The sequence below is a fragment of the Tripterygium wilfordii genome, chromosome 17, assembly GCF_013401445.1.
Source record: "Tripterygium wilfordii isolate XIE 37 chromosome 17, ASM1340144v1, whole genome shotgun sequence".
Taxonomy (NCBI): domain Eukaryota; kingdom Viridiplantae; phylum Streptophyta; class Magnoliopsida; order Celastrales; family Celastraceae; genus Tripterygium; species Tripterygium wilfordii.
In genome coordinates this window covers 2,575,747-2,600,850 of record NC_052248.1, presented here as the reverse complement: position 1 = coordinate 2,600,850, position 25,104 = coordinate 2,575,747, and the positions used below count along the sequence as shown (strand labels likewise).

At 37.3% G+C, this 25,104-nt stretch overlaps 6 protein-coding genes across 6 annotated transcripts; 4 read left to right on the top strand and 2 right to left on the bottom strand.

Annotated features, from left to right (window-relative positions):
* The first annotated feature begins 2,284 nt into the window (after positions 1 to 2,284).
* On the top strand, positions 2,285 to 4,772 carry LOC119982407 (homeobox-leucine zipper protein HAT3). The gene is made up of 4 exons (XM_038825759.1): positions 2,285 to 2,851; positions 3,255 to 3,565; positions 3,674 to 3,753; positions 4,108 to 4,772. Exons 1-4 carry the CDS (start codon positions 2,752 to 2,754, stop codon positions 4,460 to 4,462), a joined length of 846 nt encoding a protein of 281 aa, XP_038681687.1. The 5' UTR covers positions 2,285 to 2,751; the 3' UTR covers positions 4,463 to 4,772.
* Positions 4,773 to 5,136: 364 nt separating this feature from the next.
* Positions 5,137 to 8,107, bottom strand: LOC119982834 (actin-related protein 2/3 complex subunit 5A-like). Its single transcript, XM_038826410.1, has 4 exons — positions 7,892 to 8,107; positions 7,739 to 7,811; positions 7,546 to 7,646; positions 5,137 to 5,587 (listed from the first exon to the last, which is right to left on the bottom strand). Exons 1-4 carry the CDS (start codon positions 7,993 to 7,995, stop codon positions 5,452 to 5,454), a joined length of 414 nt encoding a protein of 137 aa, XP_038682338.1. The 5' UTR covers positions 7,996 to 8,107; the 3' UTR covers positions 5,137 to 5,451.
* A 20-nt stretch (positions 8,108 to 8,127) lies between these two features.
* LOC119982833 lies at positions 8,128 to 10,686 on the top strand. The gene has a single exon (XM_038826409.1). It carries the CDS (start codon positions 8,240 to 8,242, stop codon positions 10,562 to 10,564), a length of 2,325 nt encoding a protein of 774 aa, XP_038682337.1. The 5' UTR covers positions 8,128 to 8,239; the 3' UTR covers positions 10,565 to 10,686.
* A 1,402-nt stretch (positions 10,687 to 12,088) lies between these two features.
* Positions 12,089 to 16,541, top strand: LOC119982979 (phosphatidylglycerophosphate phosphatase PTPMT1-like). Its single transcript, XM_038826606.1, has 7 exons — positions 12,089 to 12,248; positions 12,344 to 12,551; positions 13,527 to 13,649; positions 14,189 to 14,282; positions 14,995 to 15,077; positions 15,171 to 15,260; positions 15,815 to 16,541. Exons 2-7 carry the CDS (start codon positions 12,351 to 12,353, stop codon positions 16,184 to 16,186), a joined length of 963 nt encoding a protein of 320 aa, XP_038682534.1. The 5' UTR covers positions 12,089 to 12,248; positions 12,344 to 12,350; the 3' UTR covers positions 16,187 to 16,541.
* A 499-nt stretch (positions 16,542 to 17,040) lies between these two features.
* LOC119982888 (peptidyl-prolyl cis-trans isomerase FKBP20-2, chloroplastic) lies at positions 17,041 to 20,133 on the top strand. Its single transcript, XM_038826480.1, has 7 exons — positions 17,041 to 17,179; positions 18,449 to 18,545; positions 18,631 to 18,824; positions 18,943 to 19,052; positions 19,250 to 19,358; positions 19,577 to 19,653; positions 19,731 to 20,133. Exons 1-7 carry the CDS (start codon positions 17,131 to 17,133, stop codon positions 19,848 to 19,850), a joined length of 756 nt encoding a protein of 251 aa, XP_038682408.1. The 5' UTR covers positions 17,041 to 17,130; the 3' UTR covers positions 19,851 to 20,133.
* Positions 20,134 to 20,250: 117 nt separating this feature from the next.
* LOC119982887 (cationic amino acid transporter 9, chloroplastic-like) lies at positions 20,251 to 24,475 on the bottom strand. The gene is made up of 8 exons (XM_038826478.1): positions 24,136 to 24,475; positions 23,156 to 23,562; positions 22,509 to 22,685; positions 22,132 to 22,356; positions 21,870 to 22,046; positions 21,315 to 21,551; positions 20,680 to 20,769; positions 20,251 to 20,547 (listed from the first exon to the last, which is right to left on the bottom strand). The coding sequence occupies exons 1-8, from the start codon at positions 24,389 to 24,391 to the stop codon at positions 20,407 to 20,409; spliced, it is 1,710 nt and encodes a 569-aa protein (XP_038682406.1). The 5' UTR covers positions 24,392 to 24,475; the 3' UTR covers positions 20,251 to 20,406.
* Positions 24,476 to 25,104: the final 629 nt, after the last annotated feature.

Genomic DNA, 25,104 nt, shown 5'->3' with positions numbered 1-25,104 from the left:
CGATGTGTGATGAACAATCTCTCACTTAGTTTAAAAATATATATATTTTTCAGATTTTAATATACATTTTTCATCTTTATTTAGTGTTCTTATGGTACACATTATCATTTCTCAATCATATGTATCAACAACTTATTGTATTAACTGATTGGGTTGTTGGAGTTGGACCCTCATATGTCCAGGAGATTTTGGAGAATCACATCACAATCACTTGCAAATAAATTAAATAATTAAAATGCTATATATTTGGTGACATCTTCCACTATTTACACGTTATAATTAATTACCCTTGTTTAAAACGCCTTAATTAATCACGAATGTTACATTTTTCAATTACATTGTGGAACATATGTTACTGCTTTTCTATTAACTCAATTAATAACACAAAACATTATAATTATGTTTTAACAATAATACTTGACATATTTCTCCATTCAAAGTTGACTCCAATGTTCCTTCTTCTTAGGATCGAGGGTAGGTCTAGTGTTTTGAAACACTGAATTCATCCGGTTTAAAAGACTCTGAAAAAAAATCATAAATGTGTAGTATTTAACATAACGAATTCAACAGTATATCAAATTTAACATGAAAAATACACGACAATTCTAAACCATCTGATATATACATGATTTTTGTTTTGAACAAAAATCTACCGTCGGATTCGTCATGAGAAATGCTCCAAATTTATAACTCACATAAATTACCCCAGTTAGTAAAAATAGTACAAATAGGGGTAATTGTATTAATTGGGGCATTGAAGAGTGCCTTAAATATTTGAATACTACAATTTGTATGTTCCCTTAACAGTAACTCCATGGAGTTTCCTGCAAAACAGACATTAATTGCCCACTAAACCACTGTAAAAACTGTAACCTTGTTTAGTTTTACTTACCCTTAAAGGTAAATATGTGCACGCAGACTCACCAACTCTCATATATCCAGACCAACGCGCGATTGTCACGTGCCTTCACGTGCTCAGTCATAATTTGCCCTTACGATATTATGTAAAATTTGGTAAAACCTCTACAAAAAAATAAAATAAAAAAATTCAATGATTTGATATAATATAGCACAGTATATATCGTAAATATAGAAAATGAATTAATTTTCTTATTTTATAAAAAAAGTCTATTGGTTATATCATATGAGTTAATTACCCAAAAATGGACTCTTGGTTATATCTAATGGAACCCAAGTTGTGATCAATTTGGTTTGCCATTTGGGTACGAAGAAAGAAAAAACACTTAAATAACTTAGTTCGTGAATCTCTATGTGGGTTATATCGTATAGACTTGAAAAGTTCTGAATTCGATTCTCACTATAAACAAATATCCTTATGGTTACGCGTTGGGCTTCGACCTAATTTACCATATCGTCGAGTAAGAAATTTATATGCTCATTGGTATGACGATATGAATTTAGACTCATATCGAATGTACAAAGAGCAAACTTGTATGATGTATTTCTCGTGTTAAAAAAAGTCATATCCAATGAGGATTGATCAACAATACAAAAAACATTATAACAATTTTGAGCTTTATTTGCTTAATAAGTAGATTAGGGCAAAATTGAATAATTGGGGTGGTCCCACTACGAGAGTCCAATAGCAATAAGAGTATCCACATCAAATTACTTAAATATGAGTCTGTCTGTAAAATAGGAAACCATTGTAGAGAATTTATCAAATTTAGATCTGCATCAGATTACCTAGAGTTTCCCTATTTTACCAAACATGAACAGTAATTCTCTACATCTAGAGAACCACTATTCATTTCTCTAAACATAAAATAATACATTTTATTACTTTATTCTCTCTTCTATCTTCTCTCTCCTCACTTTTTTCTCTCATCTGATGCAGCATTGATTGAATAGAGAATCTGTAAAATAGAAAAAAATATCATTTATATGTATTTTAAAGAATTTGTGAAGGTAATATGCTGCGGATGTTCTAAGACTTCCAAAAGCCAATGGGGTGGTCCCTAGGATTTTGTACCATATCATGATAACCATGATGACCAAATTAATAATCATACTATGATGATTTCAAGTGCGTGGACTGTGGACATCAAAGTGCGCGTGTGGTTCTCAATCAGTCAAACTCTTTTTAGTCATTGGTTAGAAGAGGTTAAAGTTTAACCGCGGTTAAAAAAGTGTTTTTACGCAATTAAAACAACTCCTCTAAACTAAACCATGGTTACTAATTTGTTAACGATGGTTAGGTTAAGTTAATTAGTAGTCAATGGTGCATATATATTTACAAAGCATGGGTCTCTGACACAAGTCATGATTGAGCCTACATCCTCCTCCCCCTGTCATATACTCTCTCTCTCTTTCTAAAATTTCTCTCTTTTGTGCATATCCATCTCTGCCTCCGCAGATATATATATACACACTATATAGAGATATGGACATGGCTGTTCCCGTTCAATATTTTTTTCCCATCTCTCCGTCACTTTTTCCTGTGAAAAAGTGAGAGAGAGGAGGAAAAAGGGGTGATTTCATGACAAATTTTGAGGGTTTCCATGCTTGCTTTTCCATCTGAGACTAAACAGAATAAAACCCAGAGGAAAGGAGGCAAGAAAGGAGTGAACTTTGCCCATCTTCTCACCCTTTCCTTCCAAATTTCTTTCTTTTCTCAGAATCCAAACAGAATATGCCCTGAAGTGCTAGTAGGGGGAAAGCACTGAAATTGTTTGGAAAGCAGGAAAATTTTTTGTGGGTATTGGTTTGTGATTGGAGTGGAAGAGAAAAATGGGTGAGAAAGATGATGGGTTGGGTTTGGGTTTGAGTCTATGCTTGGGGATTTCACAGAATCAACAGCCTTGTTTGAAGAAACTGTTCCAATCATCTGCTACTAGTAGCTCTCTCTCTTTTGATTTTTTAGTCTCTTGATTTTTCTTTTATTTTTTTGGAAAAAATGGTAACAAATATTATCATTTTTATATATTAGGTATAAATTTTTTATCCTTGCATTAAACATGGATATATTGTACATTCCATGCAATATATCTCTTTATTCTGCACAGCATTGATTTTCATTGATTTGTAGTTATTGCTAAAAAAATTATTGATATCATTTGATTTATTGCCTTCCATTAATTTTTTGCTGATATACACTTACTAAATTCCCTAAGAAATGGATGGAAAAAACCCATAAGCATCCTGTTAATTACAGAATTGTCAGTTTCAAGGATGATTTATGAATGCGTAGTGACAGTCCTAAACCCTAATTCAGTATTGTAATACCATTACAGATAGAACCCCAGATACCAGATCATTTCTGAGAGGTATAGATGTGAATCAGGCACCAACAGTGACTGATTGTGAAGAGGAAGGAGGGGTTTCATCCCCAAACAGCACTATTTCAAGCTTAAGTGGGAAGAGGAATGAGAGGGAGACTGTTGGAGAGGAGAATGAGGCCGAGAGAGCCTCCTGTTCTCATGGCAGCGACGACGAGGAAGGTGGTGGTGGCGATGGGGATGGGTCAAGGAAGAAGCTCAGGCTGTCAAGGGAACAGTCCATGGTGCTTGAAGAAACCTTCAAGGAGCATAGCACACTTAATCCTGTGAGTGGCATAGTGGTTATTTGATTGATTTGTTGTGGGCAGTTTTGGTTAGTCATTGGCATTATGACCTTAATTTGCAATTTATTAAAACTGGAGTTTTGGTTGCAGAAGCAAAAGCAGGCTCTGGCAAAGCAATTGAATATGAAGCCAAGACAAGTGGAGGTGTGGTTTCAGAACAGGAGGGCCAGGTGAGATATTTATTATTTTCCCACTCTGTAAGGGGTAATTTTGGGCAGTAAAAACAGAATGTGCAGTAATATTGATTTTGGGGAATGCAACAGTTGCTTTCAAGCTATAAATACAATTAATATGTATGTTTGAGTTAATGGGCTGTTGAAGAGATTTTGTAAATCTGTTTTAATTGTCTTTATTTGTCTCTTCCTTTGGAAACAAAGAAAGCCAGTTTTTATATAGTTTCCTACGGGCGTTGCTATCCTCCTCTCATGGAGCTTGCCCTAGCGAGGCTTTTTATATACAAGTAATCATTGAGCTTGCCCTAGCGAGGCTTTTTTCTGAAAGGGTTTGATCAAACATTGATGCAGGACAAAGCTGAAGCAAACAGAAGTGGATTGTGAGTACCTGAAGAGGTGCTGTGACGATTTGACTCGGGAGAACAGGAGGTTGCAGAAGGAGGTTCAGGAACTTAGGGCCTTAAAACTGTCTCCAAACCTCTACATGAATATGAAACCTCCCACCACCCTCACCATGTGCCCTTCATGCGAGCGTGTTGCTGTTTCATCATCATCTTCATCCTCAGCAGCTGCTGTAGCCGTTTCGACATTTCCCTCTGGCCGCCAGCCTGTGGTTTCCAATGGTCAAAGGCCAATGCCTCTCAGTCCTTGGGCAGCATTGCCGATCCAACAACGACGGTTCAATGCTCCTACTTCCCGCCCATAGTTGTGAGATTGGGTTAATGGCATTGTGGATAACCCAAAAGGATTAGATCAGGGGTTCTCTTCTTCTTTTTGTTAATCTGGGAACAGATTATGAGACCAGTAATGGTTATTCGGATGACTTTGTTTAGGTCAAATCTTGTTTTGAGAGGAGGGAGGAATTGTTTAGGTTAGTAGACTAATTTGAGAAAATATGCAGAGTAAAATTGAATATATTTTGTTATGATATGGGAAAAATGATGTTTTTTTTTGGTGTAGGAAGAGTGAAATTACATCAGTGATGCTAATGAAAAGATTGATTATGAATTCCAGTAGTTTCTGTACTTTCACTTCCACCCAAACAATCAGCAATTTTTCCGCTTTGGGCCATTGCCCTTACGGATTTGTTTCCCCATGTCCATCTCATAATGGGTCCGGGAAGCCAGGTCTAGCAACTGACCCCCCCGCACGCCCAGGTTCGACCAACCATGTACCTCCGCCCACGGGCCAAGAATCTCAGGAAAATTGGTTTCTTGACTGTTGGGGAATTTAGCCTCCCTTATGTCTTGCACTTCACTCCCACATCTATGCTCGCATCTACATCTACGCTCACATCTATGCGAGATGAGTGCATAACAAGAATGTTACAGCAGTTGCAACAAGTAACATGCAGCAAGTCTAAATCCTAAACTGTGATAGTGAGGGAGAAAATGATGGAAGTCAAGCAGCCATCAAATGATGGAATATATATATATATACTTCAGGAGGAAACCTGAAGGCACAAATTCTTGTCAAAAGATCTGAGAAATAGCAAAAGCCCCTGAAGATATACATTGATGATTTATCATGAAATATTTAGAAGAGGGCTTCTAAACAGGACATATGAAAGCTTCTTGTATATTGTGTCTGATACTTCTAAGGCCATCAACTACACTATCATTTGCAATATGGATACACATGAGAGTCTATCAAGTTCTCAGAAAATTTTAAGATAAAAGGAGTGAAGCACAGAAATCAAACTGTATTTTCTGTGTCTGCCAGGGCGCGGAGTATGCATCCTAAACCAGCTCTTTCTGTAAGCTTTTCATGAATCTTTAGACACTGCTCACATGTGGGGCGATCTCCAGTTGACAAGCCTCTATACAAGTACCTGTTAATAACTCAAGTTATATTGGCAAAACTCAGCTTTTCAGAATAAATACAACCATTTTACTTGAGGAATTTTCCTTGAAAAGGTCAAGGCATTCTAATTTTCTACTGTACTGACTTGAAATATAAAATTAGGAAAAAAAAGAATTGGCCAAGAAACTCTCCCTCTTATATAACAGGGAGCTTTTAAATGCTCTTACAAGAGATCTAAGTTCCGAATGAAAAGGCAGAATGAGAGTGAAAGGATGAGGTATTTAACTCGAAGTACTACGAGATAGATGAGGGTTAGGCAACTTCGTGCACAAGGTTTCCACCGTTGTAGATTCGAAGATAACGAATATGTGCAGTCTCCCCCCACATTACAAAGAGGAGGTTCTGCTGGTAGGAAGCCAGAACACCAAATCGCAATGGAGCAACTACCATTATGACAGGATTCTTGATTGAGAGAATATGCTAAATAGAAACAATATAGCTACTATTTATACCGTCCCAATGACTATGTAAATTGGAACACTCTTGGGATCCCACAACAGTATTATAAAAAAGAGGGTGAGTAGGCAAAAGTGGTTACTTTGTGGAGATGCTTACACCAAAATGAAGATCTTATCTGGTCTTCCATCCTTTAGGTTTATCCTTGCCATTAGTATAAGACAAAACCAATGGTAGAATATGGTTTAAATCATTCAATTCATGATTATTGCACACTTGCCATTCGGAGTATGTATTTTAATAGCAAAATTACCTCCGGAAGAATAGCCTTGAGGCATCTAAAGTAAAACTCTAACTGTCTAGCATTCTTTAGACGTTGTTTTTAAGGTTTCAAGAAGAAAAGACAGCACAACAAAAGAGCAACTCATAAACAAGGAATAGCAAAATTACCTCCAGAAGAATAGCCTGGAGGCATCTAAAGTAAAACTCTAACTGTCTAACATTCTCTAGACGTGTTGTTAAGGTTTCAAGAAGAAAAGACAACACAACAAAAGAGCAACTCATAAACAAGGAATATCTTTAGCTAAAGGCAGATATATGACAACATAACAACATGTTCTATAAAAATAAGACATAAAAAATTAAGCAGTGACAGATTCATAAGAAACTTTTGAAGTATTTACAAAATTTGGAAATGAAATTAAAGAAGCCAAACTAAATCTATATATTTTAGGAGCCAAATAATTTCAGGAATACTAGAGTCATTGCATTGCATTAGATCTATAAAATAGGTAAAAAAAATCAGCTAAAAAGAAAATTTGGCTTGTCTAAGTTGTTATAGATACTGATTCTCAACGACATCCAAACATAAGCTTCAAAGCGTACCCACTCATCTCTTGTCTTTTTTTTCTAGATCATGCCACATCCACATAGAACGTTATCATGATTGCTTTAATTATAATATATTAACACTTGCACATATATAAGGCACATAACATCACAGTTCTTAATGCTGACACCACAAATTGTTATTCTAAATCCTGCTACTTCATAATCACTTCACAACCTTACCTTGCAATGCAAAGAGGTTGTTTCCGCAGTATGAAACTGCGATGCCTAAGGTATTTGCGCTAAAGTTTGTCCTTCAAGACTGAATCAAATCAAGCTCACTTGTATGAAGGTCTTTGCAAATTTCAAGGTCAATGTTATGGATATTCAATGCTACCAAAGAGAAGAAAATTATGAATGAACTTAGCATCAAATTTTCATACCCACAAAAAAGTGATTCCTCCAAGCCCTGTGACAACAAGGAGGTGATTCACAATGATCTTATCACAGATCATATGAAATTAGATCCAAATTCAGAATTCCTTCAACATCCTAAATTATTAAGAAAAAACGGATCATGTCTTCAGCAGAGAAATTAGGAAGCAATTTGTACAAGCAGTCACTCAACCCAGAACTAAAAAGAATTCATTGCTTAGGCTAAAAAAATGAATTGAGTTAATACATAAGCAGAAAGATGCTTACTTCATGAGGATATCATAATATTCAGGATCCAAAGCAGAGAACATCGCACCCACATCTTTAATGGCCATTATTGCTCTATGGACCACTATCCAATTAGCAGACTAAAAAAACCCAAAATCACAAATCAGTATTCTTTCCATTTCATCTCCCAAATAAAGCAAATAAAAGTTATAGAACAAAAGAAAGGAAAGACCTTGCATCGCTCATCTCTGGTCTTGGGAGGTGAGCCTTCTAGAGCAGTTTTGAGAGCCTCGACGGGTTTCGACCTGATACAGAGATCGATGTAAGGCAAACCAAAATATGAAAGAATTTGAAGAACAAATTTTACGGAGATTTTTCTTCTTACTGTTTGAGTAAACTTTCAATCTTCCGAGACTTGTGTTCGATTCTTGTGATGATCGCCTCTGCTTTGTCTGCTTCTACAAATTCCTCCGTCTCCTTCGTTGCCATTTTCTCTCTCTTCGCTCTCAAATTCTTCCCTGTCAGTTGAAATTTTCCCGAGAAAATGTCACGGCGTGACTGGCGCTAAACTGCGCCGTTCTAGAGGAGTTGAGCAAAATATTAAATAAGCTTTTTTTCTAGCTTACTTGATAAAAAGATGAGAAATGAACAGACAGTGAAGGCCAATAATGTCAATTAACTCAACGGTCCTATGATGAGTTGATGCCGCTTTTGAAGTTTTGTGCCTCTCTCTATGTTTCTCTCTGCTTTTTCTTTGCTTCAAAGCCTTCCTTTCTTCACAATCTCATCTCCAATTTCACACTGCACAAAAACAGAGAAAAAACCCTCTCAGCGCAGCGTTTCCTCTTCAACAATGGCAGATTCAATTCCACATCCGAAGCCTATTCGCTCGCCAACAAACGCTAAGGCCCATAGTCACAATCACTTCTTGTTCAAGGCCCTCTTCTTCGCACTGTTTCTCTTACTCCTTCCTATGTTTCCTTCAGAAGCACCAGATTTCCTCAACCAAACCGTCTTCACCAAGTTCTGGGAGCTCCTCCATCTTCTTTTCATCGGCATTGCTGTCTCCTATGGCTTGTTCAGTCGCAGAGTGTACAATGAAACTAATGGTGATTCGCAGGCATTTGTTTCTGGTGATGGGTTTCATGTTTCGTCCATTTTTGATAATAATCCAGGTGGGTTTGATGAGAAGTATGCGTACTATGGAGGTGAGTATACTATCCCTGTTAGTAGCGTAGTTAGTCAAAATGGGTTTGATTTTTCATACGGGAAGGGTGAGAATGATGTGACCGTTCAAGGTTGGAATTCTCAGTATTTTCAAGGAGAATCCAAGGTTGTAGTGGCTCAACCAAATCAAGGTCTTGATTTTCAGTATAAGCCACTGGGATTGCCTGTTAGAAATCTAAGATCAAGAGTGAATAGCCCAGATAGTTCTTCTTGTTCAATTATGAAGAGTTCATCATCTAATTGTTCTGATAGAAAAATTGGGAATTTTGGGGATCGGGGTTCTGTTAATTTGGATGAAAAGTTCCAGGATACCACCATACCCATGCCTTCTCCTATTCCGTGGCGTTCCAGATCTGGAAGGATGGAAATGAGAGAAAATTTGGGTGCTTTGCCTTCTCGACCTCCTCATTCTAGGCCTCAATCAGTGGATGAAACCCAGTTTGAAACCCTCAAAACTGGATCTTTCAGGTCCACAATGCCCTCATACTCTTCTCAGAGTAGTTCAAGCGTGCATTCACCAAATAGGGTCTCTCCCACACACTCTACTTCTTCAGAAGAACAGAGCTCAGGAGGAGAAGAATCTGTACAAGACGAGAGTCCTCGTCACTATTCTCCTCTGGCTTCGCAGTCACCACCAATGAAAGGTAAAGCTCCATTGAATTCCTTGCACTCTAGTCAGAAAAGTTATGCTTGCTTTTCTGAGAATGATGTGAAGGAAAAATTAGACTACAATTATATGGATGAAGCAAGAGATGGGTATTTGTATGGTTTTGAAGAAAGAGGAAGGATTTTGTCGAATCACTCTCGACATTGTAGCAATGGATCGTCGTTTGAGAAGGAATTGAAGAGAAACTTTAATAATCATTCTCGGCATTGTAGCAATGGATCGTCGTCTGAGAAGGAATTGAAGAGAAACTTTAATAATCATTCTCGGCATTGTAGCAATGGATCGTCGTCTGAGAAGGAATTGAAGAGAAACTTTAATAATCATTCTCGGCATTGTAGCAATGGATCTTCGTCTGAGAAGGAATTGAAGAAAAACTTCAATAATCATTCTCGGCATTGTAGCAATGGATCTTCGTCTGAGAAGGAATTTGAGAGAAACTTCAATAATCATTCTCGGCCTTGTAGCAATGGATCTTCATCTGAGAAGGAATTGGACAGAAACTTCAACAATAATTTTCAGCATCGTAGCAATGAATCTTCCTCTGAGAAGGAGTTGGAGAGAAACTTCAATGATAGCTTGAACAACTTGGGGTTGCAGAGAAAGGAGAATTCATTGAACGGTATAGAGATGGGAATGAAATCTTCTAATAAAAAATTGCAAAGAAGCTCAAATGATGAGATGAGAGATCTAGATGAGAAAAAAAGAGAGTATTGGTTGGGTAGAAAAGAGGGGAGGAGGATTGATTCTTCAAAGCAGGAGATGAAACCAGAAAATGGTGTCAAAGCTTCATTGAAGGGTAAATCTGTGAGGACTTTTCGTGGCAGTCGTTATGCCAAAGAGGCATTTGAATTTGGAGAGAGATTTGAAAATGAAGTCAATGACAATCATCAGAAGAGAGAAAATCAAGAAGTTAATGAAAAAGTTGCTGAAGAGCCTTCGAAGGAAAAGAGCATTGAGAAAGCTGAAAACTTGGGAGCAAGTTCAGATGAAGAAGCAAAAGCTACGTCTAATAGTACTGTAAACGATGCAGGGCCTGAGCTTGATGAGGTTGATAAAAAAGCTGGTGAATTCATAGCAAAGTTTAGAGAGCAAATTAGGCTTCAAAAAGTGGCTTCATTCAGAAAATCAAGAGGGCTGCATGTAAATGGTAACTATTTTATGTAAAATGTAGAGTTTGCTAACACAAGGTGATGAAGGTATGGCTCTCTCCAATCTTCATCCTTGGAATTAAAAGTTCATTGATTCTTCATTTTCTTGTTGATGGAATTGCTTTGCCATTTGCATTAGAGGGCGTATACCTTGCATTTCGCGTTTCTTGATTTGTTGAAAACATATAATGAGATGGGGATTGGAAAATTAACGACGTTTATGGACGAAATAGATAAATCACATTTCATTTGATTTCCATATACAGATCGTCTTGCATCACTCATTGTTTCTGGCAGGAACATGACTATTAACAATTGGTGGAGCCCTTGGTTTATCAATTGATTCAATGCTCATATACATATTATCGATACAACTTAGTAATCGTTATGGTGAGATGATGTCTTCTATTAGGGGGCTCTTCCTTCTTTGACCTTACTATCATATTGATTCTTGAATGTAGTTGGAGCAGTATGGAGTCAAAAAGGCTTCTTCTTCACAAACATCTTGTCATAACCTTAATTAGTAGGCTTGTTATATATATAGGTTTCTTTTCAAAGATGAAAATGTTAAGGAGTCACTGCCATGGTTTTGGGAGTGTGGCGGGTTCACGTCAAGACTCTCTTGGTGTTGGTGAGATGTGTATTACCTTTGTGCCTCCCCCGCTTACTAATATATATATATATTTTATTTTTTTGCAGTTATTAATAGAAGGAAGCAGTGTGTTGGTGAGAAGAATCAGTAAATTTGCATAGGGGAAAGTAGGAAGTGAATGAGAAAACGTAAAAAGATATGACTTGAAATAGTAAGAAACAATATGGATTCAATAAGAGTTGATGAAAGTACAATCATAGATAGAAATGGATGGTAGAAATGAATACACTTAGTGGATTTTCGTTGATTTTCTCATAGATTCATGTGGTCGATCCAAAACTTTTTCCCCAAATTGAAAGCCTCGGATGATGATGATGAATATATAGAGAAGCGAATTTATAAGCATCAAGGTCTAATCCATTTCATGCAACCCAAACTTTTGATGTAAAGACTCGGATGATGATGATGATAGAGGGAAAGAAATTTATAAGCATCGAGATCTAATCCATTTCATGCAAATATTAAGTAGTGCAATAATTTAATATTAAGTAATACAACTAGCTAAAACTTCAAGAGGTAATATTTGGTTTGAAAATCGCATGTTTAAGGTAATAATTTGTACCTCACACACAAAAAAGGGAAATACCACAATGTGAGTACCCATAAAACCAAGTAAATATAAATAAAAACTAATGAAAGGTAAGATTTTATTGAGCATATATTATTTTATTTGGTATTTACACTCGAGCGGTCGAGCTATTAATTGAAGTGATAAAAATGGTGTGTATCACCTTGATTTTCAGGTTTGAATTCTCGCTCCCGTTTCAAAAAAAAATAAATATGATATTTAAAAAAAATATTATAAAAAATTATCCATTGAAAAAAAAGAAGAAGATAATTATTTTTTTATTGCTATCAATTAATTAATTCAATTACTGTAATTATAAACCATTCAAATAAGGCGTTCCATTTTCCTCATCGAAGGGTCGCGATCACACGCCCTCACTACCAACCAGGCAAAATTGAAACCGTTCTTTCGTTTCCCTAATTGGTTGATTGCTTCGCTTCTCTTCGCATCGCAAATTCCCCAAATTCAGTGTGGAATCTGGTACTTTTTGCTGTTTGTTTTTGTTATTGGGATTACGAGGTTCTTTTTTGTTCGTATCGTTGTTGATTTTGTGTGTTTTTTTGTTCGATCTGTAGAAGAATAATGCTCATAGAGGAATTGAAGGTGGGGGACGAGATCAACGGCGGGGAGGATCAAATTTATGCTGACGGAGACGTCGTTTCAGATGCAAAACGGGCTCTGGTTTTAGTTGGGGCTCGTGCTCTCTTTTACCCTTCACTGCTGTGCAATGTTGTGAGGAGCAAGATGCAACCTGAGTTTCACTGGTGGGATCGGGTCGACCAGGTATCGATGGCATGTGTGCATACGTGTATATGCGTGTTTTGATCTTGAAATATGTTGTCTTTGATGACTGATATGAAGCGATCATGGCCCATATATTTTTTTTTGATAACTTGTCCTGAATTTTCCGTGTATTTACCCTTTTTGCTTGTTGATTTCGTGTTATTTTGTTTAATTTTCATATGATCAGAATCAATTTAGGTAATTGACTTTCTTTCCTGGTATAGTTGGCGCTTCAAATACTGATATGAAGAGAAGGGGAAAAGCGTGATGGAACACGTCCTGTTTGAGGCCATATATCATGGTCTTATCTTATGCTTATTGAGTCTTGATGAGGGTCAATGAGATCCATCATAGAGATTTTCTTAATTGGGGGACCTTAATTTTGTAGGATAATCAAGGATAAAGAGAAAGAAATAGCATTGGCTGCTGTTGCTGGTTGTTGATTATGGGTTCTAGAATCCTTATAGAAAAGGGCTTGTGTTTGATTTGATCTATTTGTAGTGCTTGTAACTTTAGCAACAGTGATTTTAAATAGTGTACCGTAATCTAGGACAATGACAGACAGACAGAAAGGGAGAGCACGACGAGAGCATGGCAGTTATGTCAGGCCTTTTTTTTGTGGGATCTGCATGGTTTTCCATTTTAGATCATTGCCAGCTATTGTTGACTGTTGATTTTATATCTCCCAGAATATCCTTGGTTCTTGTTATCATGATAGCAATGATTTGGGTTGATATTTGTTTTTTATGCTAACGTTTTCAGATTACTATTGTTTTGGTTTATGGTGCTTACCCTGTAGGTGCAATTACTAACTGAAACTTTATTTATGTATTTCCTTTTTCCATTGACTCACTAGTTATTGGTGTGTGAGTGTAGCTTTTGTTTGTCTTTCCACTGCTTTATGGCATTGATTTTGTTTATTTTATCCTTTTTGTTTAGTTTGCATGAATCTCACAATAATATATCAGTTCTCAGTTTATATTACTAGGTGCTGTACCCTTTCCTACTGATGTTCCTCAGTTAAAGGAGCTTGGTGTCTCGGCAGTGGTTACGTTAAATGAACCATATGAGACTTTGGTCCCAACATCACTCTATCGGGTGAGTATGCTCTTCTTTGTATGTATTGCTGTTGCGAAATAGCTTTCCATTTATGGTAGGCTAAATTGAGTTAAATTGTTCGTAGCCATAATAATATTTGAATGGTGTGATATAATTTTTCAAACTCTATGACCTACTGGGCTATGCTGGATCAGGTCAGCCTCTAGTTACTTTTAAAAGTTTGTCTCATGACCTGGAAATTGTCCTTCATCTTATTTTTCACACTTTGAATTGTTTGAATAAGATTTAAATGTATGCGTTCTGCAAATCAGTTCTTCTGTTACCTGTTTACTTGCCCTTGACAAGTGGCAATGCATTTTCCGTTGATATTATCTTATTGTCCAATTGCAGCCATAGTTTTTTAAAATTATGTTTGAGATTGACTACTTATGGTTTCATTGGTTGCCAACAAGGACACTTTAAATTAATAGTGCGAAATTCTAATATGAGTATATGACATAGATGTTTATGCCGAATTAGCGTCTATCACTGACTATTGGTGTTTTTTTTCCTCACGTGTTTGCTGTTGTTTTTTCTAGGCTCACTGCATTGATCATTTGGTAATTCCAACAAGAGACTATCTTTTTGCTCCATCATTTACTGATATAAGCCAAGCTGTGGATTTCATACGAGGTAAATGTAATTTCAGTTTTCCTTGATGCATTCAAATGTTCTGCTCTTGGAGAAATGTATTTTACTACTCATGCTTCGTGAGGTATCAGTCATAGGCCCATTGCTAGTTTTTGGTTCTTAAGTTGAGTCTAAAACGTGACTGAAAGTTTTGTCTTTGCAACTTGCTTGGATAATGTCGTGCCCTGGGTTCCACTTCCATACATCTTTTGGTTTATTTATATGCATTGCTATATGAATAAAGACATCTTTTGGTTTATTGCATTTTATGCCTCATAGGTTGCAAATTGTAACTCACCATCAATACTTGCTTTACTGGCATTTATATTTAAATAGCATGATGACATGAATGTATATGTAGTCTTTCTTGATGGATAACCAAAATGGTAGATCAATTGAAAGCTCCTTTTTTATATGTGACATAAATGACATGTCCGTATGTTCTGTGGTTTTACTGGCTAGTGGCAGATGGTCAATTGCTTTTATTTGCTACATTTCAAGGTTAAGAAAATGGTTTAAAACTTCTGTTGAATCTGGTGTACTTGGTCTCTTCATTTACTGATTACTCATTCTTCCAATTTCTTCAGTGAGTAATACATTTGTCTGATTGAGATAGGAGATTAGAATGGATTTAGTTCTCTTCTGGGTGCACTGTGATATATTAGTAATTACAGTTTACTTCCTCTTCGTCTTAATTTCTTGTGCTTTTATGTAGGAAATGCGTCTCTTGGGAAGACAACATATGTCCATTGCAAGGCTGGTCGGGGGCGCAGCACAACTATTGTTCTTTGTTACCTGGTATGGATGGACTGAACATTTAACTTAGAAAAGAAAATAGATTTTTTTTTAGTCAATGTTCTTTAACTTTGAGATTGTGGCTTTCAATAAAAGATGGAACACAGGCATATGACTCCTGATGCGGCATATGAATTTGTGAGATCTAACAGGCCAAGGGTACGTTTGGCCTCCGCCCAGTGGCAGGTATGTTGATTATTTTCCACTGCAAGCAGTATCTTGCTGTGGTTTCTGTTTTTGTAAAATAACTTACACTTTTTAACTTCTTTCTGAAAAAGTAGAAATGTCGGGTTACTATTTTTGAAGTACTGATGTATATTTATTTTAATCATACTCTTAAATCTGATTTTTTGAACGAATTTTTATTTATTATTTGAATGTTTTGACCATCCCATAACTGCTGACATCGATTCAGTAAGTACTTCTGTAAGAGCCCTTCTTTTTGACTATTTTTTGTTGGAGCATTTTCTCTCTTCTGTGACCAAAGACAATGCCATATTATTTCTAAAATCAAGTGAGAAATCTTTGATTCATCACCTTCAAGTTTCTTTATATGGAGGTGCATTTTGTTGGTTTCTGCATTACCAAACTCTGGTCAAAGAGTTAGCAAGCATTCCTGAAGTAATAGCGTTCTCATGTCAGCCTCAAATATATGAAAAATAGATACAGCTAAAGTTTCCCCCTTTTGGAGTGTTGAAGCTTGTTTCTGTTTAAACTCTACAATAATCCTGTAAATGCAGGCTGTCCAAGATTATTATCTTCTCAAGGTGAGGAAAATGGGAAGCCCCGGCCGCATGACATTAAGAAAGATTCGATGTCTTCCATCAATATCGGAAACTGCATCCTTTGAAGATTCCTCTGTAGTGGTGGTAACAGAATCAGACCTCGACGGATACGATGAAAGCTCTGACTTAGATGTAGTAGGTAGCAAGATGATGAATGAACTGAACCTGACTTGTAGGCTTCAGTTTGCTAGTCAGGCAGCCATCTCCAGACTCTCCTGTCTCTGGCTTAGGTGCCATGAAAGCCCAAACTCAGGAAGCGAAAAGCTTGCGAATGCCAGTGCAGCTGAGCAGTTGGAGAGTCATGGCGTTCACATCCAAGTCTATTGAATGACTTATGTGGGGGGGATGTTAATTTAAGGTTTCCATCCCAAGTGTCTTTACCAAGATTTTCCTGGAAATTTACTTTCTTTACATCAGAGTTGAGAATGATAAAAACCCAATGTGGGTTTGAAGTCATAGTTGAGTTGTACAGACGACATGCTACTGTAAGCAAGGAATTTACATGGAGTAGATTCTGTTTGTAATGGGAGTTCCTTTGTTTCGAAGAAAGACAATAATTAAATCGTTTGAAGGATGTAAATTGTATCTTCCATCAAAACCTGCAAGAAGACCAAACTGTAAGCTTCATATGGTCATTCTACTCTCTCTTTTTGCCGCAGCAATTCATTTGCTCATTCTTGAACACATGTACTTGCTCATGAATTTGTTTTCCTTTCTGTGTAATTTGCGGATGCTACAAGATTATACGTATGCTTGTATTATATTGAGATGTTAACCACTTGGCGATAACTTGGTTATCTTTTCGGACGGATGTGAACCACTTGGCTTGGTTACCTTTTTGGACTTAAGGCGTAAAGAATTTCGTCTAATGTCAGGAGTTTGATTTTAAATTGACGGGTCTCTATGTGTTTAACTCAACCAAATTTACGTTTAGTAGACTGTTCAAAGAGCACATGTGTTTTTATTTTCTCGGTTACCAAAAACAGTTGGCCAAAACTCTAAATACATTCAATTATATCAAAATTACTTGGTTGAGATGGGTCATCAAGAATAAAAACATTCACAAATTTCAGTCATACAATATCTAATTATTCCTTGAAATTCGTTTTTTTTTTGAGCAAAATTCCTTGGAAGTATAGGAAAATTAAGAATAGTATAAAGTAGTTAAGACCCCGAACACAACTGAAATTACTGGACTCGGGTGGATAACGTACAACACACATAGGAAAAAGAGTAGCGAGAAAACAACCCATTACTGCTCCGCAGAAGCCATGCTGATTATTCAATCAATACCATGCCCTCTCTCGTTCTCGGCGCCTTGTAAGTCTCTCTCTCTCTTTCTCTATTCAGATATTTATGTACTGGGCTGCTCATTCATTTTATACTGAATTGCGGGGTTTATTCATGGGGCTAATCGTAAAATTATTTGATTATTGGAGCTCTTGATGATGGCGATGTCGTGATTTTTATTCTTTTTTTTTTACTTGCCCATGAATTCTTGTTGAAAACATGAAGAAATTTGGGTTGGTGATAAATTTATTGGGTTTTGCGTAGCAAGTGTGTGGAGGCGAAGTATTTTGGTGTATTGCATAATGTCCTGAAAAATAAGCAACTCGTTCTCTCTAGAAGTCAATAGCAGACTATCAGTTAATATTAGTAATGGATTTGCTTATTAGACCTTGTCTTTACAATCAATGCAGCAAGATTTCTGGAATTCCTATGGATTATGAATTCTCAGTTGAGGATACCTGTGCGGCATTAGGATTAGAGTTTGCTTAAGGTTTTTTTAAATTTCTCACATTCTTTGTTTGCCAGTTCATTCCGAGTTTTTCAGTGTTTTTCCTTTGTTAACATTATTATTTAAGGGATCCAACTCATTGAACACTTTTCAGGTTTTGATGTCGATTTGCAATACATTTTTGGGTTTTGATGTGTAAGCTATTCTTAGTAAAATCAGCTATTTAATTATGATTTCTTATAGTGTTTTACCTCGTCATCGACTGTCAGAGTCCACTGGATTACAGAATTTAGCTTATAACTTCTGGTGTATAGATGTGTTTGTTTCTCTTGCATGGATAAGTGAGGGTTGGGCAAGTTTGAGTCTATATTTTTGCTATGCCTTTTCCAGCAGTAGGTAGCTAGAGGCAGAACAAATGGCGATGAAATTGTAGTAGAAATTATTGTGCTGAAGATTTTTTTTTTGTTCCTCAAACTTTCACTTTACAATATTTGTGTATAACTTCATATGGTCTCCATTTTCCTTTTCTGGAGAAAGGGGAATGAACGTATAGTCCTGATCCTGATCCCCTTAAATAATAAATTTGAACTTTGATCGTGTGGCCTTGCTTATACAGACTCTCTTTTTTTCCCCCCTTTCTATAATGCATTATGATCTCAATTAACTTGGATCAATAAACTTGAGGTCACATTCAAAAAGAAAAAAAAAACAAAAGGAATGAATTTCCATGGCTATATGAAGTCAAATGCTATCATGTTAATCTACAGTAAATGATTTCTTTCCTTCTCGTCACTAATTTTGTTTTATTTTTACCTCATCTGGCATTAATATTGTGCCCACACTTTCGGCAGGTAAAACCTTTCAAGCACAATCCTTGTTAGGAAATTTATTTGCGCAAAATAAGCATATAGTACGTTGCTACTCAAGTCAAAAGTCAAAAAATGATGAGTGAGACTTTTTGATTCGGTTCTTTAGTTTCTCTACTTGTAAAGGTTGCTAGTCACTTACTAACAGGCCCTTTATGCATGGACAGATCACAGAATGAAGAGAAAATTAAGCGCAGGTTTGTACTTTTCTTGGTCTCATCAAGTTTTTATCCAGCTCTATATTCTTCTGCAAAGACAAAGGGTGAGAACCCATACAACGAAAAGCGTTTGCTAGAGCAAAACAGACGCGTACAGAAAGACAATAACGCACCTGATGACTTTCCAAATTTTATTAGAGAAGGTTTGTGATGTAATAGTGAAAATGTCATTCTTGATTCTGCAGAGCATGCTACAATATTTCCAAGAGTATCACCCTTTTATTAACAATGGCTTCAACATTATTGTTTGGTTTTGCATAGGTTTTGAGGTTAAGGTGGTAGCCTCGGAGAATTATGTAAAGTGTGACTCGGGGCTTGTATACCGAGATTATGAAGTTGGTAAAGGTGATTGCCCAAAGGCTGGTCAGCAGGTTCTATGCCTTCTTTTCTGGAATTTTTTTTAATGTTCCTGAAAAATGGCAATCTATTTGATGAAATTTTGGTGTCTTTATGCAAAGGATTCCTTGTAAAAGAACACCATTTTTCAAAATTTTATAATATTGTTAAATAAGACGTCAAATTCCCATGACGCAAAATTATCTCACCTTTGAAGTGAAACTCCTTGCAGGTGACTTTCCACTACACTGGCTATAATGAGTCAGGCCGTCGTATTGACAGTACCTACTTACAAGGTTCTCCAGCCAAAATCCGTTTGGGCAATAATGCATTGGTTCCAGGTGAAGCTGGACAACTATAGAATTTTGCCACAAACTTATAATGTAGTGATTATATGGCTAACGACGTGCAAAACAAACTTATAATGTAGTGATTATATGGCTAACGATGTACTTTACATGATTATGCATCCACACCCCATTTTTCTTTTCTTTTTTTCCCCGGAGAACATGGAATACACATAAAAAAAGAAGTATCTGAAATTGTAAAACATTTACAGGGTTTGAAGAAGGTATTCGAGACATGAGACCTGGGGGGAAAAGAAGGATCATTATTCCGCCAGAGCTTGGGCCACCGGTTAGTTTCTCTTCTTTTAAATTATTCACAGAACATTAAATTACTTAGCTAATTACGAGGACTCCCCCTTATTGTAGGTCGGACCTTCCACATTTTTCAGCGCAAAACAGTTTGAAGTTTTTGATGTTGAACTGCTCAGCATTAAGGATTGTGAAAGGAGAACCATAGGCTTTTACTCTGATGTTGTGTGCAACTGAGTGAGAAGGCTTTTGGTGTTTATTACAAACTCTCCTCTTGGGCAACCTTCATTCCCTCTTTTTCCTACCTCACTTAATCGTTATTCAGGATATTATCGTAGCAACGGACACTTTTATTCGCAAGTTCAATGCTGTGCGCTTTAAGATTTGCTTCAGCGCTGGATGGCTCTACTCAATTAGGTTGGCTTGATTAGAACAGAACCCTCCCAAACCCTACCCTCTCCAACCACCGTAGGACATTGAACAAATGCAAATTTAATGCATGAGACTTGAACTTGCGACCTCTCACTTGCGTTACAGTTACTACAGTCAAGTTCACCATCTCAACTAACGTTTCCCTATAACTCTTCGTTGAAGAGGTAACTTTTACTTTTACTGGAACTTGTCGCTGGAAAAAGAATATAATCAAAATCGGTGCTTTATTGTACACACAAGTTCATGCTACAAATGGGTGCTACATAATATACTGCACATACAAATACAAAACAATCAGTATTTCTTCACAACAGGCAAACGCCATAAGAGGAGATACAAGGAACACGTCCAAAATATGTAACTAGCTAGCTTCAGCAGGTGCCCGATGATAAATAATTGCCTCATTTGAACTTGGCTCGGCATGGTACTGTCCATAAAATGCGTAAATACCAACTGTAATAAGGCTAAGAATGATGAATCTCACCCAAGCTTCGTAGTGCAACTGCACAAAGAACAATTTGGTTATCACTAATCAGAAGTGATACAAATACAAATGCAAATTCCCAAAAAACAAAAGTTCTCCTGAATCTAAAACAGTAATTATAGAGAGAGTGTATGTAGAAAGGGCACTTACCTGAGCAAAAAGAAAAATGTTGAAAAAGATGCAAATGGCTGGAACAATGGGAACGCCAGGACATGAAAAACCCGGAGGATCCACGTAACGCTGAAAGAGGAGGGAATGAATGAAGGGAAATAAAAGGAGTAATGCTAGCTAGCAGAGCTACAAATGAACAAATCAACTACTTTCACTACTTCCAAACAAATAAAAGAGGAAAACAAAAGTGCGAGATCCCCCATGTGTATACAGGGAGAACCACTCTTTCCACTCCACAAAATAAGTAAATGCAACCTAATTCTATAATTTGACCTCTCACAAGGAGATGACAAACATGCGAGAATTAACATTTGTTATGGTTTCAACCAATCTATCCTCAATTATTAATGCTTATCAGTTTAGATAAACAGACAATAAGTACAAGAAAATAAACATAAGTGATTTCATCAAGACTCTCAAGCCACTTAGAACTTGATTATATAACACCATAAATGAAAACCATGCTAAACCCCATGAAACCCTTTTCACTAATACGGAAAAATTCCTTATGAAAAAATAAAATAAACTGTTTGATCCGATAAACATCGGTCCATAACATTCGCACATCAGAGTATTATCAAGCGTGCGCACAGAGAACACAGAAGAATACTCACTTGGCGGCATGAGAGAGCAGCAGAAGCAAATAAAGCTATAACTACTGCTACAAGCAGAAAAACAAATGAAGCATCAACGCGGTAGAGAACTCCAGCGCCAAAACCACAAAAAGCTACTATAATGAGGCAAAGTACACCTTCTCTCCAGGCTGTAATCCATTCTGAAGAAACTAGACTTGCTGTTTTATCGTTCCAACGACAAACCACCACACATGCAGCAACAACAGAGTAGCCTGTCTGAAACAAGCCAAATATTGACATGAGTAAATGCAAGCCAAGGGTGGAAAAGCAAAAATGCTCAAGCTTATCATTTCTGATAATAACCACCTATCCTCAATATGTTATTTCATATAAATCATAAAAAGTCAATAACAGCATGCCATGTTATTGCACTTTCGACAGTTCCATCGAATTTGACAGCGTCTGAGTGCCATAGAGCAATGTGATATGTGAGAATGTGAAGTAACTTCAGAAGATAGAAGCCTGTTATTCCTGATCCAATATGTATTTACAACCAATATAAAGGGAATGTGTGAAGATAGCTTAGTAGCTTACCAATGAACCGACTGAAAGAATGTGTGAGAGCTCACGAACGTTAAACAGCCCAGCCAAAACACCAGCGATTATAGCAACCCAGACTTGAGAAAACACAGGAGTGTGGCGTGTTGGGTGCACTTTAGCAAATACCGAAGGCAGTAGACCATCCCTTCCAAGCCCAAGATACAACCGAGACTGCTCATGAGAACATGTCATTATTTATACTGGCACAGGCTACATTATGACATGCTGATAACGAGATGTTATAGAAGTTGTTCACCTGAACATAAAGTCCAACTAGAAGGGTTGTGCTAAGTCCAGCCACAGCTCCAATGCTGATTAAAATAGATACATATTTCAACCCCTTAGACGTAAAAGCTTCAGCCAAAGGAGCATCTTCCCCGAGGAAGCTGTATGGTACCATCCCAGTGAGAACTAAACACACACCAATATATAGTGCAATGCATACAAGAAGGCTTCCAAGGATGCCTATCGGTAAATCCCGCTGAAAATCAAAATCAAAAGGGCAAAAAAAAATGAAACAAAAAGAAAAAAAGAGTTAGTACGATGGTAATGCTGCAGAAAGCTCAAATTAGCAGTTCAAATCAACCAGAATATAGAGTACCAGAGAGAATAAAGTAAGTCCAATGGCTACACCTGAGGATTCTTTGATTCTTCAGCTGAATTTGCGACCGCGTCGAATCCAACATATGAGAAAAATACAACTGTAGCTCCAGTCAATATTTCTTTAAAACCATTTGGAGCAAAAGGAGACCAATTTGACACGTCAACCTCAAAAGCACCAACAAATATCACAAAAATAACAATGACAACCTGCGGACAGAGCTCTCTTAAGATTCCTGCTTCATGTTATACACTTAATTATGTTCAACTGTTTGCAAGAAATGAAAAGCATAGGGTCACATACTGAAATAAATAGCATAGGAGCATTTATATAACGGATTCCAACTACTTTACTGTGGATTTGTGTAGTCGACCCCAAATTGTATGGGATTAGGGCTTTGATGATGATGACATTGAGGGGGATGATAATGAGCAAGATGCAGTGCTTTAGAGAAGTGGTCCCATAATAAAGTTCAATGGTGCTCAAAATATGTTGCAAGAAAGAAAGTTAATTTAAGGATAACAACCATATTATCATTCCTGGACATTATAATCCTGCGAGACCTAAAGCTGAGAAGCGAAGAGAGCCATAATTACTCATGCTTAAAATTTAAGAGATTGATAGGAACATCTGTTCCCTACAGCCACAGTATTGAAAAGAAACTTTTTGAAGAAAGCACCTTAGTAACAGTCATAAATGAATTCACCGCAGATGATTCTCCAACACCCCAGCAGAGAATAGCTGTCAGAATTGCAAGGACAATTGGAGCTAATATGTTGATTGATAGAGCTCCCCCCAAGAACTCTTCACCTTGTCCAATCCACCCTGGAATTTCTTTGAAAAATGGAAAGAGCTCTAGAATTGTGATGATATAGCCTGCCAAGCTGCGTGCTATGCTAGCAGCCGCAACGTGATAGTCAAGCATTAATTGAGAAAAAACGAGAAAAGCAGTGAGCTCATTGAAAGCTACATATGTATATAAATATGCTCCCCCAACAACAGCAGGTACTCGAGAAGCAAGCTCTGCGTAGCAAAGTGCATTCAATATGCTCGAGACTCCAGCAAGTATAAAACTAATTGTCACTCCTGCAATATAATAAGAAACCATCACTAACAGCATGAAAAGGAAGCTTTCTATATAAAAACAAAGCAGTTTAGTTTGATTAGGAATACTAATCAGCATTTCAATTCACCACGTACGTTCAGATGCAGCATGTTATGATAACCTCTGGACTCTGGTCCTACAATCTTATCATAGATTCATTCAAGATAATCGGTGAATCAAAGATATAACTTTACATCATAAAGGCTGCTACCACTGCATTTCATGTTAAATTAATCTCCAAACGGGAAAAATTTGAATCCTAGAGCCCAATAGAACAATCTAAGATAAGTTTTTGAGTGTGTGACTTATTCAAGAGGACCAAAAGAGTGCCATCATTGCAAAAACTACTAGAGAACAGGGGATGCAACCCCGTAAAAGGTCAAAGTCTTTACTCAAATAAACACTCAAAATCGAGTCCCAAACTTCCGTGTGCAAATTCACATAAAAACATGGCGCAGTTCGGGAGAACCAAACCGAATCAAATCAAAGGGCACAAGTTCAATCTCAATTTCTTCCACAACCAATTCATAAAGAGTCCGAGAAGCCGAACTCACCAGGTCCGGCGTCGCGCGCGACAGTGCCAGTGACAACAAAGATCCCGGCACCAATGGATGCGCCAATACCTATGAGGATGAGTTCGAGGAGTCCGAGCCGCCGAACAAGAGCATCGCCGGAGCTAGTACGGACATCGGCGACGCTGGTCGGGGAGCCGAAGGTCTTAGTCCTGAGTGCCGACGACCAGAAACGTGAAAGCCACGACGAAGAAGAAGCAGATGAGTCAACGTCATATCTCCTCCTCTGGCCACCCATTGCTTCGATTCACGGTCACGCTTTTCTTGATCGCGGGAAGGATTTATATGTCGGAAATTGGATTGCGATCCCACGGTTCGTTAAGTTAAATAACGCACGAGTAGCACGTGAACATGAATCGAACTCTCTTCGCGTCCTGGTTCAAGCTTCAAACCCTTTCGTTAAGGCCTTTGGGTGATCGAGGCCTTGAAATTGAGTTGGGCCCAAATTTGATCCCATTCGACCGGGCCTGGTCCATGCTTTGAGGCCTGTTAGGAAGCCCGTGAAATGTATCCATCAATAAATCCAACTTCGTTCTCAAGTATGCTCTTTTGGCAAAATGATATTTTTCATTCCTCAATTATTGGTCGGATTTCTTTTTTTCCCATATCTTTTTTTTCATCCCCCAACTATGAAAAAATACCTCGTTTGTCCCTCGAATAAATCCGTCGACGGAAAAATTCTACGTGACATCCTATTGTTTGTCAGATCAGATTTCTTCGTCGTGCCACGCAAGCATTTCTCGACCCCAATCTCACTTTAATGACGAAAATGGTACATTTCAATAGTTGATGGACGAAAATAGGAGAGAAAAAAAAGCTTAGGGATGAAAATTAAACTCACCCCATAATTGAGGGACGAAAAATACCTTTTTACCGTATGCTATTCATGCTCTCCCAACATAGCTCAATTCTCTCCGAAGGCGTGAGCGTCACGCGTGAATTTTCTATAGA

What these genes read in the sequence shown, in the direction of transcription:
- LOC119982833 (XM_038826409.1), top strand. Translation starts at nt 8,240, where the DNA reads ATGTTTCTCTCTGCTTTTTCTTTGCTTCAAAGCCTTCCTTTCTTCACA.
- LOC119982407 (XM_038825759.1), top strand. Translation starts at nt 2,752, where the DNA reads ATGGGTGAGAAAGATGATGGGTTGGGTTTGGGTTTGAGTCTATGCTTG. An exon ending in GAAACTGTTCCAATCATCTG is followed by an intron (nt 2,852 to 3,254) that starts CTACTAGTAGCT and finishes ATACCATTACAG; the next exon opens with ATAGAACCCCAGATACCAGA. An exon ending in TTTCAGAACAGGAGGGCCAG is followed by an intron (nt 3,754 to 4,107) that starts GTGAGATATTTA and finishes ACATTGATGCAG; the next exon opens with GACAAAGCTGAAGCAAACAG.
- LOC119982979 (XM_038826606.1), top strand. Translation starts at nt 12,351, where the DNA reads ATGCTCATAGAGGAATTGAAGGTGGGGGACGAGATCAACGGCGGGGAG. An exon ending in CTATTGTTCTTTGTTACCTG is followed by an intron (nt 15,078 to 15,170) that starts GTATGGATGGAC and finishes TTTCAATAAAAG; the next exon opens with ATGGAACACAGGCATATGAC. An exon ending in TGGCCTCCGCCCAGTGGCAG is followed by an intron (nt 15,261 to 15,814) that starts GTATGTTGATTA and finishes CTGTAAATGCAG; the next exon opens with GCTGTCCAAGATTATTATCT.
- LOC119982834 (XM_038826410.1), bottom strand. Translation starts at nt 7,995, where the DNA reads ATGGCAACGAAGGAGACGGAGGAATTTGTAGAAGCAGACAAAGCAGAG. An exon ending in ATTGAAAGTTTACTCAAACA is followed by an intron (nt 7,812 to 7,891) that starts GTAAGAAGAAAA and finishes TCTCTGTATCAG; the next exon opens with GTCGAAACCCGTCGAGGCTC. An exon ending in TATTATGATATCCTCATGAA is followed by an intron (nt 5,588 to 7,545) that starts GTAAGCATCTTT and finishes AGTTATTAACAG; the next exon opens with GTACTTGTATAGAGGCTTGT.
- LOC119982887 (XM_038826478.1), bottom strand. Translation starts at nt 24,391, where the DNA reads ATGGGTGGCCAGAGGAGGAGATATGACGTTGACTCATCTGCTTCTTCT. An exon ending in CGCGCGCGACGCCGGACCTG is followed by an intron (nt 23,563 to 24,135) that starts GTGAGTTCGGCT and finishes ATTATATTGCAG; the next exon opens with GAGTGACAATTAGTTTTATA. An exon ending in ACATTTTTCTTTTTGCTCAG is followed by an intron (nt 20,548 to 20,679) that starts GTAAGTGCCCTT and finishes TTCTTTGTGCAG; the next exon opens with TTGCACTACGAAGCTTGGGT.
- LOC119982888 (XM_038826480.1), top strand. Translation starts at nt 17,131, where the DNA reads ATGCTGATTATTCAATCAATACCATGCCCTCTCTCGTTCTCGGCGCCT. An exon ending in TCCAAATTTTATTAGAGAAG is followed by an intron (nt 18,825 to 18,942) that starts GTTTGTGATGTA and finishes GGTTTTGCATAG; the next exon opens with GTTTTGAGGTTAAGGTGGTA. An exon ending in GCCCAAAGGCTGGTCAGCAG is followed by an intron (nt 19,053 to 19,249) that starts GTTCTATGCCTT and finishes AACTCCTTGCAG; the next exon opens with GTGACTTTCCACTACACTGG.